This window comes from Mastigoproctus giganteus, unplaced genomic scaffold (assembly GCF_048544385.1).
Source record: "Mastigoproctus giganteus isolate SK-2022 unplaced genomic scaffold, ASM4854438v1 scaffold_15, whole genome shotgun sequence".
Classification (NCBI taxonomy): Eukaryota; Metazoa; Arthropoda; class Arachnida; order Uropygi; family Thelyphonidae; genus Mastigoproctus; species Mastigoproctus giganteus.
Genome location: NW_028328292.1, coordinates 4,315,034 through 4,331,204, shown reverse-complemented (window position 1 = coordinate 4,331,204; position 16,171 = coordinate 4,315,034). Strand labels below are relative to the sequence as shown.

At 33.8% G+C, this 16,171-nt stretch overlaps 1 protein-coding gene across 2 annotated transcripts in view; it reads right to left on the bottom strand.

Annotated features, from left to right (window-relative positions):
• Nucleotides 1–3,384: 3,384 nt before the first annotated feature.
• Nucleotides 3,385–16,171, bottom strand: part of Wdr37 (WD repeat domain 37) — a 224,605-nt gene continuing 211,818 nt past the window's right edge. For both annotated transcript variants that reach the window (XM_090389395.1, XM_090389396.1), the window contains 2 exons: nucleotides 12,963–13,077; nucleotides 3,385–3,832 (listed from right to left, as the gene is read on the bottom strand). In XM_090389395.1, the coding sequence (XP_090245521.1) occupies nucleotides 3,674–3,832; nucleotides 12,963–13,077 (274 nt within the window). In that variant the 3' untranslated portion in view covers nucleotides 3,385–3,673. The remainder of the gene's footprint in view (nucleotides 3,833–12,962; nucleotides 13,078–16,171) is intronic.

Here is a 16,171-nt window from a genome sequence, read left to right as displayed (position 1 = left end):
ACTGTGATTTTTTTGTATTCTGGTATTACAGGCTTTGCTTTCTTTGCCATGGGTTTTGTAGGTAACATCTTATAATTTAGATTCATTTTGTCATTACTGTAGAGCTGTTATACAATAAATTTTTCTCAGTTTGTAAATAACCTTAAATATTCTGTAAAGTTTTCAACAGCATGCTAATCAGCAATCTCTCCCAGCTAATACCATGTTATTTTCTTTGACGTCCAAGCTATCTGTCACTTATAAAAGTTTCTGCATCTGAAAAGGCTTAGTACATCAATCTTGATGTATTAAGGCCTTTTCTTTGCTGCTGCTGCTACTGCTGTTTTGTGTAAACTGACAGGATTTCCATGTCACCTTGCTTGCAGAAACCATAGTCATAATGCATTGCCTAACTATCTTTAATTTTTTGTTTCTTAAGGTGGAGCAAGAACTTAACTACCCTTGTGAAAACAGAGTGCAAAATCCTTTTTGATTTTTTATCATTTTTTCCACCTTTACAGTTGTACTGTCCATGCCTAATTCAACAACAATTGTTTTAGAGACTTTTCTCAATTCTTTCTTGAGCGCTAAACTTGATTTTCATGGAAGCAACAACTCTCACCCATATTTCATTAATTTTAATTACAATTATTGTAATTAGAATAATAAACAATTTTACTGGTGCAACACACAACACCTCTCAGGAAGTACACCTTGGCAGGCAAACATGCAAGGTGTACTACCAGTTGCATGTATACTGGTATACTGCCCAGAGCAGTGTGCTGTGGGCTTCAGACAGTATGTTTTAAAGAAGGAGGGGGAAAGAGATCAGTTAATCCAGTGATTTGGTTAAGCAGGCTTTACTGTAAAAATAAAAGTAAATAATACTGCACGCTAAATTTAAACAAAGTGCGATTTTCTGGCTTCTAATAATGAAAATTGTGTGTTAATTATTACAGAATGTAAGACAGACTGAAAATGATTTTTTATTAATTTTAATTAAGAAGAATGACATTCCACAGTGGCATTAGACAAAAAAATAAAGTTAAAAGAATTCATGAAGAAATTGGGATATTTTAAAACGTACAAGAACATCATCATTCAAAGTCATCATTATTGAAAAATTTTGGCACAAAGGTGGTGAAGCCTATGTATGCCTCTCAATGTCCATATTAAAACTGGGAGAATATATTAATTCTTTCAGAATGGATGAAGAATTCAATGACATTGGTTTTCCCTCCAATGATATGCTGTACTGTCAAAGGTTCATCTAAGTTTGAAATGGATAATAAAAATATTGTGATCATTCAATAAGCACATGCTTAACTGTAATGGCAGTGATTACATTGAGGCAGATCATTTCCAGTAAGCAGGTAGAAGTGTGCGAGATGACAAGTATGTATGTGCAATATGTATGTGCAAGTATGTGCTCTTGCAAGGACAACATTCTGATGGTTTGGGCATGACACAGATATCCATATTTGTGGATCTTGCTTGATTTGCATGACTGTTATTGCATGCCATATTTGTTTTCACTGTCTATGATGAACTCCTCATAGATAGTGAAATAGCACATGTCAATAAACAGCACAGCAAGATGGGTCAATGTCATTACATCTATTAGATTTTTGGCTGCCTCATCAGCATACAGGTTTCTCTGCCTCTGGACAGCAGGACAATGGATGAGCTCTACAGGAGAGGAGAATGGTTTGGAGAGAATTGAGTTGCAGCCTGGCACACAATGTAGTAAACAATCGTTTGGTCCCAAGAAACAGTCTTGCTTTCACCACTCCATATTGAGCTGGGGCTGGTCAAACAATTTGTAAAAGCACTGGATACTCAAGGTTTACACCTTCAAGCATATACAATCTGTTTCCAAAATTGTCTGATGCAATTTTGGAACAGAAAATGAGGTGAAATATTTTTTGGTGACAAGTTAAGCATGTATTGGTTTCATAAGAACTGAAACAAAATGAACAACACTGAGTGAACACCAATAAATATTTCACCTCTCATTTTCTGTTCCAAAATTGCATAAGACAAGTTGAATGAAAATTAGAGGAAAATGGTATGCAGAAGGTTAATCAATCCTTACTACTTGCATTGTCTCTCTCTGAATTTTGTCAGACAGAATCTAGGCAATTTTAGTGAAGAACATGGGAAGAAATTCCAGCCGGACATACAGCCAATGGAGAAGAGATACCAAGGAAGGTGGGACGAAGCTATGATATCTACTGTGCAGTAACAACTGGTTCTTGGTTCAATATGATCAAACTGATCACAAAAGAATAAGATGTTCAAATTTACAATTTTAAGGAAAATTTTTTTTTTGTAAACTCAAGGAGGGTTTCTACTTTTTAATCTTAATTTTTTAGCTTGTTCTTTACTCATAGCAAAGATTAATATATTAATACTGTATTCTGCACAGGACTTGAGCATTATTTACAAACTGATATATACTATTGCATATTTACTTATTTTTTTGTTGCTGGACAAACCAATGGATTTTCATTTCCATGGAGGATATAGATCTGTTAGATCTATATCCTCCATGGAAATGAAAGGATAATCTTACCAGGAAAGATTGGAGTTCTGTAAATTGCAGTCTCTGGAAAGTAGGCATCTTTGGGTGACCTAAATTGAAATTGAAAAAGAATAGTTGCAGCTTAGATGCAGAAATTTGTATTCTCCACAGCATTTAGTGGAATACTATTCCACTAAATGCTGTGGAGGGAGGCAGTTGAGTAGGTTTAAGCAAAGTATGGTTCAAGTCCACGTAACTACTAAACACAGTGCTGTTTCTTGTATTGTCTCAATCTTTTGAACTCCTCTGACCATGTAGTCATCCCAGAGTATAAACAGAAATTTATACTTAGTGGTGTGCTGCTTGTTAAGCAATAGATTAATTAGTACATACATTGATGTTTTACTTTATGTGCATCATAAGTAAAGATACTCATGCATGAAGGTATAAAGAATGCTTTCAATAAGATAAGAGGCATCTTAATTAACATTATTAATGTAAGCTAAGCAAAATAATTGTAGAAACCATTGCTACATGGTACTAAATGGGCATTATGTACTTTATACCAACATCGAAACATGTTTGTCTGTTTATAAGAAGAACATGTTTCAATGTTTGCACATCATAAGAAGTAAGCTGTTTTACTTATTTTCCTGTTTTAGCTTCTGTGCAGGATGTATACTTACTAAAAAAAAAAAAAAAAAACACACACACATGCTGGAAAATAGTTTAGAATACAGATTTGTTTTCAAGTTAAACTCTTCGGGGAGGGGGGGGGGAGAAACACTTAATTTTTTCAATAAGACAAGAATCATATCAATATAATTTTCATATTTATTTCCAGATGGCTTTAAGCAAAAATTTTAATATATATGGAGCGAGGTTTTTGTAATCTATTGTGGTGTTCCAACTATTTGTTTTACTTTTTCTGCAAATGCAAGATACAAATGTATACTTAATTACTGTTGTAACGAGAATTATGCAAAGCAAACAATACTTCCAAACATGTTTCTGGTGAATTTTTGAAAAATAGATAATAAATATAAAATATACACAATACTCTCTCTCTCTCTCTCTTTTTTGTAAAGCTGTGAAGTAAGCAAGCAAACTAAGACAACAGTATAATACAAATAACAAATTCTTATATATTTATGAATTTCAATCTTCTCATTAATTAACCTTCAACAAACTTGGTTTGGAATCTTCTTTGTTTGGGAACACAAGATGCCATCCCAAAACCAGACGGTCAAAGCCACACGTATATAAATTACTTTGTAATAAACCTTGATCATCTGCCCATGTTACAGAGCATACCATTCTACGGTGGCCCTACAAAAGAAACAACTAAATTAATGATTCTGAATGTTATTTACAAATCTTGAATTCTTTCACATTAGTGTAACAAAATATAAAAATAATGCAAATTAATCATTTGGTGAAGGAAGTGGTGGAGGAAATGAAGCAGTATGTCACAAAGGCATTATTATATCATTTACAATTTGTGGAAAGGCCAATCTATAAAGAGCATTTTAAAAAATGCCTAAAACCAGAATAAATGAAAGCTGTTCAGGCATTTTATGCATCATATACTGCACTGATGATTATACTCTGTGCTTTTTTTTTGGACGGTACGCAACAGTACAGCGTACCAGCACCTTTATTAACAGTGACATGTGACATTTGGATGCAGTGCACTTCGAAATTCGTAATATTCCATAAATTTTTTTCACATGTTTACCTACTATTCAAATAAGCTTAAAATTATTTAACTAAATTTGCAGTTTTTACTGTCTATTGTTAAGATATTTTCTATATAAAATACAGATATACAGATATTTTCTGTATAACCTTTTTTATAATTCTAAATTACTCAGTCAGACCTCCGTTTAACGAAGTGTTTTTATAGCGAATTATCTTGAATTCCCCTTGGAAGTTACATTTAAAATAGTTTCCGTTGAGCAAAAAAAATTTTCATATAGTGAACGGATTAGGAGAGAATTAACTCTGTACGCACTGTTCGCATTTTTGGCCTTCAGGCAATTTAGGTAATTAGTGTTGCTGCACGAATTAAGAGAGCTAAAGCATTCTACAACTTAGTGGTACTTGGTAAAACCTATCCGACTATCTGTCCCACATACGGAGGAGTCGCTCTAGTCAAAAGTGAGCAGATCATTGGGAATACCAGGGGTATTCCCAATGGGCTCTGCCCACCTTCTACTGCAGTGGTGTCCAACCGTTTCCCATACAGGGGCCATATTCAAAAAAAATTCAAAGTTAGATTTCTTTAGTGTGTTACATTTTCCATATCTTGTTGCAAGTAAAAGTAAAATTGAAAATATTCGAAAATTTTATTAAGTACAATACACAATTACATTTACTGAACAAAACATTTGAGAATTTTTTTGATAATTAACAAAATTTAAAATGCTCTTTTAGTTCACTTTCCTTGGTTGGACACCTTTGTGAATCAACTGTAAGCACCCCGTTCGAGAATTATGAAAGTGATTTTCTTTTACCCCGGCAAATAATCATCTGTTGTTTCACGGAAGTGCATTATCCACTTTTTTCTGTAAATTTTCCTTATCTCTGTTTACATGATTACAGTAACTGAATATCCAAATGACACTGACATTTTGGACAGTTTCAAAAAAAAAAAAAATTCAAATTTAAGAACTAGTGCAATACCGATGATGAGAGATGGAAAACGAGGACTACAAAAGGTATTAATCCTTCTAAACATGAATTGTTGGCATTTGGTGAAAGTGAAGTTAGAAAATTGTCAGTTAGGTTACAGTTAAATGAAAGAGTTGCAATTCGTGGATACCTAATTGATAAGAAGGTTTCGGAAGAATTTGATGAACTCTCTGAGTAAGATTTCATCGAGTGAATGTGAATGACGATTTTCACAAATGAATTTGATCGCCAGCCCAACCAGTGCTTCGTTGATGACAAAAATAGTTTCTTCACTACTGTTTCTTAAAATTGTAGGCCCACCGCTGACCCACTTCTATCCAGCAAAATATGTCAATTCGTGGCTACTTCGGAAACGCATTCAGCAACTGACACACAAAGAGGAGGAGGAAAAGAAGTCGTCATAGGACAGGAGTCGGCAACCTGCGGCTCGTGAGCCGCATGCAGCTCTTTTAACATGTAACTGCAGTTCTTTAACTTTACAGCTCACATGAAGCACAATTTGAAATGGAGTCAGAGGACTTAAAAATCAAGGACATGTGCAGTGCAAGACTAAAAATGCCTTAAAACTGAAATTGAGGATTTAGAGAGGCAAAAGGCTATCCTTGCAATTCTACACAAATGAACGGTGATAGACGAGTTTAAAATGCTGACCAAATTGTGTTCGATGAGTGGAGTAGCTTACCGGACCCATATATAAATTTGAAAATATTTGCTTTTGGACTTCTCTTCAGTTTTTGGTTCGATGTATTTCTGCGAGCAAATATATCTGAACGTGAACTATATTAAAAATAAATCAAGAAACTGTCGTCTGAACAATGCGAGAATGTTTAAAGCGCAGCATGTTTAATTATGACATACTCATATGATATTGAGAAACTCACTCAAGAAGTTCGTCAGCAAAAGTCACAGTTTATATCTAATTGGATGTTTGTTACATTTTTTTCAGTATTAATAAATAATATTTCAAAAAATATATATATATATTATTCCATTTCTTAAAAAAACTCTCGCCTCCCCCCCAGCTTGAGCTGAGGTGCAGCTCTTCGGATCCCCCCCCCCCCCCCCCAATTAGATCAAAAATGGCTCTTCATTCAAAAAAGGTTGCCGCCGGCCCCTAGCATAAGGTGTCGGATGAGAACTTAATAAAAATTTGAAATATTCTATAAAAACTATTATGAAATTATTTTTACTTATGTTATTATTTTTTACTTATTTTACTCACATTTTACTTATTTTTTTATATACTGGAATAATAAATTTATGGTTAATGAGCTGCGTTAATATACTTAATTTGTTGTTCTTATTCTAAATACATTATTACCAAAGTAACAATATCAGGAGAAAAAAAAAATTTAGAGTACTTTTCATATCCTTTTAATTTTCAATTTTTCCTGATAGCAAAGAATGATTACTGGCACCTATTTTTTTTTTACAAAAAAAGCACTGATTATAGTTAATCCCTATGCACTACACATACTTGCCAACTTCTAAAATTTTGCAGGTCTTTTTAAAAATCAGAAACTGAAAATTTAATACTCAGCTTTCAGCCATAAGGGTAAGCCAAAAGCGTAGAATGCAGGTAACTGCTTACCGGAAACCAGCAGCAACATAAAGCGGAAGCTTCTAGGCTATGAACATATAGAAAGCAATTGACCAGTGCAAAACTGTACCCCACTGCATACCAAGAAGTTTCACTGTCAACTGCTTTCTATGTGTTCATAGCCAGTGAGAAGCTTCCGCTTTATGTCGCTGCTTGTTTCCGATAAGCAGCTACCTGCAGTCTACGTGTAGGCTGCAGGTAGAAACCAGACAATACAAAAGGTTTTGTGAAAACTGTATTTTAACAATAACACTAGCCAACACTATTTTTACCTCCAAAAACTTAAATGCTGTTTTTAACTATTTTTTATGCATAGATTTCAAAAATCACCATGGTAGTTTCACATCACGTCACAGTTATTAAATATAGAGGAAGTTGCGTTTTACCAAAATATGCCAATTTTGCATAATCTAGCCAGTAATGTATGACATACTGATTTATTTTTTTTTTAAACAGATATAAGTTAATTCTCTTAATTTTAGCAATCGATCCTGGCCTCAGTTTTCTTGTGATAAACATAATCAAGCTTCTACCTATAGTTCTTAGGTTCAAATTTCGATGTAACAATTTACAATTTGAAGAGAGCACACTTAAGGTTTTTAGTGTGCCAAGGTTTTCCAAGTATTAACTGATCGTGACATGTTCTCAGGGTTGTAAATCTATCCTCCAAACATATAATAGAACGTATAATTTTTTTTGCACCAGTATCACAAACTTGAATTATACGTATATATCCCTTTATTTTGACATTAAACGTTGGTACATCTTTCGATGTAGACATGATAGACTTTTTATGGTGATTTTGGGAATCAGCACATTTATTTCCTTTAGAATCTCATATTTTCATTGCATATTTTCATGACAAAAAATATTTTTTTGTTGGCTAGTGTAATTGTTGATATACTCTTTAATGTAAGTTACGTAATATCATCAAGGTTGTGCTAATTATATTAACAGAGAAATATAAAAAAAAACAAAAAACCCAGAAATACAGGTATTTTAATAGCTGTTATTTGCATGCATCATTTAAGACTGATCATATTCAATCAATTTCAGAAAATGATTGTAATATTACTACTGTTTATTCACAGATGCATCTGAAAAGCAAAAAACTCTTAAGTGAAACATTTTTGAATTCAAATGAGAATTTTATGAGCTTTAAATTGGATTATATATATTTTCGTGCCACAGGAGAGAATAAGTTGTTGTAGTAGTAGTGGCATGTGATGCAAGAAAGCAAGTATATGAACTTATGCAGCATCAGCCAAAAAAAAAAAAACACACCATTCCCTCCAAATGCCTGTCCAGTTCCTCCTTAAATTTATTTAACCTATCCACTTCCACAACGACAGATGGAAGTTTGTTCCAGCAATTAACCACCCGCTGGCTAAAGGCAAATTTCTACACATCTATTCTACATCTGTCTTTTCTTAATTTGAATTTATGCCCCCTTATGTTCGTAATCTGAACAAGTGGAACGATCCCATCAGAATTCAGCGTGCTCAACCCATTCAAGGTCTTATACACCTCAATCAGATCACCATGCAGGTGCCTAGTCTCCAGCCACTGCAATTTGCAGAACTTAAGCCTCTCTTGGTAAGAGGATCCCTTCATTCCCCTCACCAATCCTGTTGCCCTTCTCTGTACACGCTCAAGCAAATCTACATCCTTCCTAAAATGAGGCCACCAGACCTGTACGCAATACTCAAGGCATGGCCTGACCATTGCCTTATACAGAGGGACAATCACCTCCTTTTCCCTGCTAGCAAAATTCCTATATATCATTGACAAAACCCCATGACCTGTCCTGGCAGCCTGTCTGCATTGCTCAGAAAACTTCACATCTGACTGCACAATTACTCCCAGGTCTTTTTCATTTTCTACCACGTTAAGCGTAGTACCACACAGTTGGTACGTTTCTCTGGGGTTACTTTTACCCATATGCAGTACTTCAGTTGCCACTTCTTAGCCCATCTGCCCAAATTATCTAGATCCTGTTGCAGTAGCACACTGCCATTACTGTAATTAACAACCCTGCCAACCTTTGTATCATCTGCAAACTTCGACACTAAGCCTGATATACCTTCATCAATATTACTGATAAATATACAAACCAACAGAGGACCCAACACCGAACCCTATGGGACTCCACTAATAACATTAGTCCATGAAGAGCAGCACACATTAATTACCACCCTCTGTCTTCTCCCACTCAACCATCCTTTTATCCATTGTTGCAACTTACCCTTAATACCATTCTGCTCTAATTTGTACAATAGTCTTCCATGCGCAACAGTGTCAAAAGCTTTCCTGAAATCCAAAAATATACCAAAATTATTTTTTGCATCCAGTTCCTTTGTAACCACATCAAATTTGTCAGACAAGACTTTCCCTTAAGAAACCCATGCTGTGTCTGAATTATTGCTGCAGTCTTGTCTAGATAATCTTGCAATGCATCTTTAACCAGGACTCCATTATTTTACCCGGAACAGAAGTTAAACTAACTGGTCTGTAATTACTCACCCTTTGTGAATTGGGGATACATTTGCACATCTCCAGTCTGTGGGGACCTCCCTTGAATCCAAGAATGCTCTCATAATTATGGCCAAGGGTTTGCTTACTTCCTTTGCTGCCTCCTTTAATATAACTTGATAGATCCCATCCACCCCAGGTGCCTTTCTTATGTGTAACTTCAACAATTTCTCCTCCACTTCGCTCTCAGTTATTACAAAATCATTAAGCACCATGCTACAATTTGATAACCTTCTGCCATTTTCAAACCTTAATAACTCCTCATGTGTGAATGTAGATGCAAAATACTCATTCAGTTTGTTTGCTATCTGAGCAGGATCATCAACAGTCGAACCATCGATATCAAGTGGACCAATCATATTCATCCCCTTCCTTTTAGAGTTTATATAAGTAAAGAAATCCTTGCTGTTTTACTTAGCATCTTTTGCCAAAGATTTCTCGTAATCTGCCTTCGCCTGCCTAACCTCCTTTGAGACCCGATTACAGACTAGCTTATATCTGCGATGGGCTTCTAGAGTCGCTTGATAATTTATATGCATCCCATGCATTTTTCTTCTCTGTCACAAGTCTCATTAGTTCATCTGATAACCATTTAGGCCTAAACCTTGAACAATATTTCTTAATAGGTATGGAACGTTTAGTAGCTGCCATGATTAATTCCTTGAATGCTTCCGGCTTAGAATTTGCTGTTGGTAACATCATCGGTTAATCCCACTGTACAGAATTTAAAAACTGTCTGAGACCACTGTAGTCACCTTTACGGAAGCAAAAACCCTTTCCTTTACCTCTGATAGTAATTATATCTTTAAGTAAATCCCACATCAGTATACTGTGATCACTGCCACCTAATGGTTCCTTTATCTGCAAATTCTTAATACACAAATGATCACTGCTGATAACCAGATCAAGAGTATTACTCTCTATGGTTGCCTCTCGAACATGCTGCTGCAGAAAACAATCATCCAATAAATCCACAAAAGTCTTACTAGTGTGTGAGTGACCAACCCACAAGTTCCAGTCAATATCTGGGAAGTTAAAATCCTTCATTATAAGACATTCTGATTTACTAGCCCACTCTATTTCTCCGTACAATTGTTCTTCATTGTACTCATTCGAGTCATTAGGTCTATAACATACTCCTACTCTTATTTTTGCTTTCGCAGTGCTTATGTCATTGTTGTTGGATGTTTTACGGCACAATGGCAGCTAAAGGCCATTATGCACCAAACAATGGTAGGAGAGAGAATAAGCCAGGCTGTTATTAAATATGAGTAATGCTAATGCAGCTGAAGTAGTTTTCTGTCCATTACAGCAATTATTAAATACATAATATATAAATTTATGTGTAATATATTTCATCTGTTTTTTCCTCTCCTAAAACAGATTGTGATAGAAGTGTATTGGAAAATGATATCAAGTAGACTTCTATGAATTCGATATCATTATATCTTTCTAAAACGGTTGGTTTTAACCTTCCAATGACCAGGTGGGGGTCAGTATGTGACCCAACGCTACTTTTTTTTACAATTTTTTCTCAATTAATGTCTTAGAGGCTTCATTATTTTTTAGCAAAGTTTTTCACCTTTTTCTGATCTCTATGGGGTAATTGCTTGAAAAATTTAATTACCTAACTTAGAAAAAATAATTTCTTGATTGGGATCACGTAGTGACCCCACATGGCTGTCAATGTTATAACATTGTTAACCATTATAGAGTGCAATTATTCGTTTGTGCACATTTTGTACTGGTCTGAACATGCTTCAAAGCCTGCTAGGGCATGTTTCCTTTGTTGCTCACAGCATAATATTCTCACGTGCTTGATTTCGACAGTCCGTAGCTAGACGATTCCGCATAACTATCTCACTGAAGCCGAACTTGAAAAGTTAGTAACGAAGAGTTTGGGGATATTCCTAATGAACTGGAATTGTTAGAAGATGTGTTATTGGAAGACATTTCACAAAGCCAAAGGCAACAAATTAGCAGTTCATCCGATGAAGACAGTGAAAGTGATAATTCTGCACATGCTGGTAAAAAATTATCTGATGACGGCAGTGAAAATAATAATTCTGCAAATACAATTTCGACTACAGATGGCACTCAGTGGTTAAAAAATCAACCATCTTCAAGAAGACATCTTGAAGATGGTTGTAGGAAGAACACAGTGGTGTATAGACAAGTGATACTGTAGTGAGGTCCACCCTTTATAACACATCTTCACCATGCTTGTTCACAAAACAGTTTAAGTATCATTGAATGCATGTAAATGTTGTGACACCACACAAATGATGAAGTGCATTTTTTGCAACTTAGAGACAGCTTTTTTTTTTGAATGAAGAGTTTAAAAGTACTATGTATAATTTATTAATATTATTAAAAATTTAGAACATTATATATTCAATACTATTAGTGTAGATGCCATGTAGAACTTACATTGTGCACATTAAAGATAATACAGGTTTACAATTATTTGTCTGAAGAGCTTTCCTGCACTCAAGCTCCAATGTGTATAAATAAAATCTCTTTTGCATATATAGATCTCACTCACACACCTCATCATTGGAAAATAGTTATAAAAATATTAGTAGATAATAATCAAGGGTGAGAACTTTGTTTTAGAATGAGTGAAGTAAATCGTTTATTTTTGTTGACAGAAGAGGAATTTTATTTTGATTACCAAGATTTTGCTTGGACCCCACCATCCCAAAAGCCGTATCCCCCCCCCCTCTCAGCCAAAGTAGTTTTCGGTCCATCACAGAAATTAATATATACATAGTATATAAATTTATGCTTAATAGTTTCATCTCACTTTTTTTTTTCTGTTCTAAAAGATTTCTACCATCTTTCTTGCATAAACAAAAATAAACTGATTTTTTTTCAAATTTAATTTATAATGCCAATCTGCCAAATAGCAACATGTGGTTGTTTGTACATCACAATCTAATTACAGGACAGTAAAGAAAATTAATGAAATTCACAACAAACCATAACACTACTTTTAGGATATTACAATCTAAAAGTACAATAAAACTTAATGGAAATGTGTTTTAATGGATCTACAATTAAATTTTTGGAAAATAAAATATTGCACTGAAATTGCAAAGAAAATAAATTTTAATATAGCAATTTTTTTTGTTTTTTTTAACTTTTTGCTTAAGTAGCCATTACCGTATATTTATTAACCTATTAGACTATAGAAGTTGGTTGGTTGGGTTTTATTGGTGCATTAGCAACTAAAGCTATAATGTGCCAAAACCTGGTCATAAAAAAGTAAAACTTTCAGTGGCCTAATGAATTAGGTCACTAAGTCAAGGCATAAAAACAAGTATAAACTGTAAAAGACAAATATCAATAAACAAGTAACAATAACAAGGTAGATTTTTTAAATATGAGTAAAAAGTTTTACTGATTTAAGAAAGCTAAAAATAGCAAACATGTCACTGTCGGATAAAATCTGACTGAGTGTACACGGCTCAGTCAGATGGTTAAAAGTGGTAAAACGTATATTGCTAAAAACTGGACAGTCAATTAAAATTGTGTCTGATTGATAAAATTGTCACAGGATTCACACATAGGAGAATCATCAGCCCTCAGCAAATACGAAACTATGAAGCTATAGAAGTGAATTATATTTACCTGTCTGTTACTACGTGGAAGTCTAGCCAGGCGCACACCATTTAAGTCATACAATCTGACATGTCTATTATCATGGGGAATGGCTATGATGTGTTGCTGACTTGATACTGATAACCTGTTTTGGAAAAAAATTATGAACTGTAAATTAATATCAAATTTAGTTGCTCCTTAAGCTGTATCAATAATTGGTATTATTGATGCCATCCAAAGATAGCCAAACAGCTAAGAAGAAATGGGAAGACACCTATTTAATCTTATTAATGAAAAGAAAGACTAGTATTACACCGTGTATAAATGCTATGTATGTTTACGGCAATGGTTACAAGAGAACAAGTTCACCACCACAACTGCAATTTATTTTTTTTTTTCATTTTTTGATTATTAACTTGAAAATGGTTGTATCCACAGTTGGTGGTGCAGCAAAAATGGTGGTGGGTAACGTAACAGGTACCCAACTTTATTTTTAATTTCTGGAAAATATTTTTGGTTTTTGAATTATGCTTAACAATACTCATATTTCATCTGTTCTTAATGAATTGCAGTACTTATTGTATATGCTTTAAGATTAATAAAAAAATAAATATTAAAACATGTATTTTACACCTTTTTTTTTTTTTTTTCAAAAAAATAAAATAATTTTGTTTAAAATTGCAGAAAATGTTTAAAAATATGTAATGTCCATTTCCTAGTCTCTTCTATTTTCCTTTTTAAAAGACCATTAAGTGTGCAAAATTACATGCACATTTCTTATTATGTGTATAAATATCATTTAAAAAAAAAAAAAAACCATATATTCAATACTATTAGTTACATCCATTTTCAAGTTTATTTCAATTAGTGTGACTCACAGCATGTGAAATTTGAAACTATATATTGCTTTCTGAGTATAATAGCCATTTTCAGAGAATTTCTGGGTTTTTTTCGGTCTTTACTATGTGAAAGCAATAATAAATCTTTCAAAAACAACCTGGGTAAGACAGCAGATTTTTAGTGAAGTAATGGAAGAAGAAAAACAAGGAACCTGAAACTATAAACAAACAGCATTGGCAATTGTCTAGTATTCCTCTTCAAGCAAAAAGCAAAATAGTTGCAGACAGTGGCAGGTCACCTGGCAGTTCCTTGCACACAACTTCTGCATGAAAACCATAAAAAAATTACTTCAGAAACTACTGCAGTAAAAGTTTGACTGTATTTAGGTAGGTAGAAAAAATTTCATATTTTTAAAATCACTGATTAATGGTTAATGTGGGAATATTTTTAACCCACTACCAACCACTATGGTTAAAATTCATGGTAAAATCTGATAACAAAGGGACTTTAATAAGAGTTGGGAACACTATGCTTGAAACTTGCAATCACAGAAAATTGAAGATAAGCAGCTGGTGAAACAGAACTATGCAGAACTTCACCCCATATTCTCAGCCCCTTGGCTTCTGAAATGTTCTCCCACTCCCCACAGTTTCCAAAGTAGCATATATCAATAACACACATCACAACAATATCATAATTTGGAAAACTGCTGTTTACTCCCTAAGAGAAAAACTGCAACTAATAAGTAAATTCAGCTATCTTTTCAATAAGTTTGTAGACTTTGGTACTTTCTGTTCTTCTGAAAATTGTCAGAATATACTAGTTGTGGTGATATCACAAGAATATCATTATATACTTCACAAGAATAATAAATAACATTTAAATACAATTCTTATATTTAAATACCCTTTCATTAAAGATTCAGATCTCAATCATCTCATGATACGTTACAACTCATAAAATAAGGTTGATTCACACACGTGTGATCATCTAACAAAAGATTTATACTAGGCAAAGTGAAATGTCAAGTAATGATAAGTAAAATTCTGAAAAAGTGGTTATATATACTAGCACAATAGTGCTAGTATATAAAATGAACAGGTGCTGTGTCAAACACAGTAGCAAAATTTAATTTTGGAGCACTGGATTCATGACCCTTAGTCAGGACAGTAGATGAAACTTTCTTGCATTGCTCTAAGATCCCAAAGTAATGTATCTTTTCAACTTTCTAGTCCAGGAAAAAGTCACAATGAATTTCTTTAAATTCATTTAGTGTGATTATATGGAAAACAGAGCATTTTAAAACATGTTTTAAATAGAGTGGGGCTCTGAAAGTATGAGAAATGGTATATCCCAGGGCTTTCCAACTGGTGACATGTGGGCCACATCTAGTGCATGAAACAATTTTTGTGGCCTGTGAATGAAAACAAAATTTAATAAAAATTAGGTAATTCTGTAATCTGTGTTTTGAAGCTTTGTTTGGTAACATACAAAATACTTTCCTTAACATATTTTTCTTCCTTCATTCAGTATGTACAATTCCCAAAAGAAATATTTAACACTGCTACTCCCAGCATGTTAAATTAAATATTTTTTAATTAAATGTTTTTTTTCAAAATGAACAGTCGTTGATACTTAACCCTAATAAAACTAGTGACAACCAATATAGCATGACAAATATCTAATAATGCAAAGCAGGAAATAGTGCACAGATGCATAGTCTACAGCAGTCTGTGCTAGAATGAGATCCCCACTACCACCTTTTGTTAATGACTGGTAGGTGGCATTGGTAGTGGTCTATCTTCATGTGTTCAGTATTCGATAGCAGTTTTGTCTTCGTTGTGGTATGTTCTGTGAATTTTCCATGTGGTGCATTAATATTATATGTTTAAAGAACTGTTCATTTAATGGCCAATTAAATTAACCCAAAAATATGGATGTGCATAAAAAAAAAAAAAAAAGATTAACAGTGAAAATCGCTCATTTCAAGACCGATAGGAAAGTGAATACCTGTTTATTCTTCACAAAGGAAAGCCATAGTATTTGGAGTGTTTACAGACTGTTGCTGTATGTAAGGAATACAATTTAAAGCATCATTATCTTCCATTGTGTCGAAAACTGTATTCTTCCTGCACAGGCAATACTAGAATAGCACTGGTAAAAAAAAGCTGAAAAATTAACAGAACAAACAAACAAACAACATTTTTTTAATAAGATATCAAAATAACAAGCATCAGTAACTGCTTCATTTGCTGTCTCCCTAGAAACAGCAAAAGCAAAAAAGCTACTTTCTTATGGAGAATTAATTTTTTTTTTTTTTTTTTTTATGTGAACCCCAAACACGAGAGGTATTAGAACCTATAGTACTTAGTACCGTGCTTGGGTTGGAGGTTGAGAAG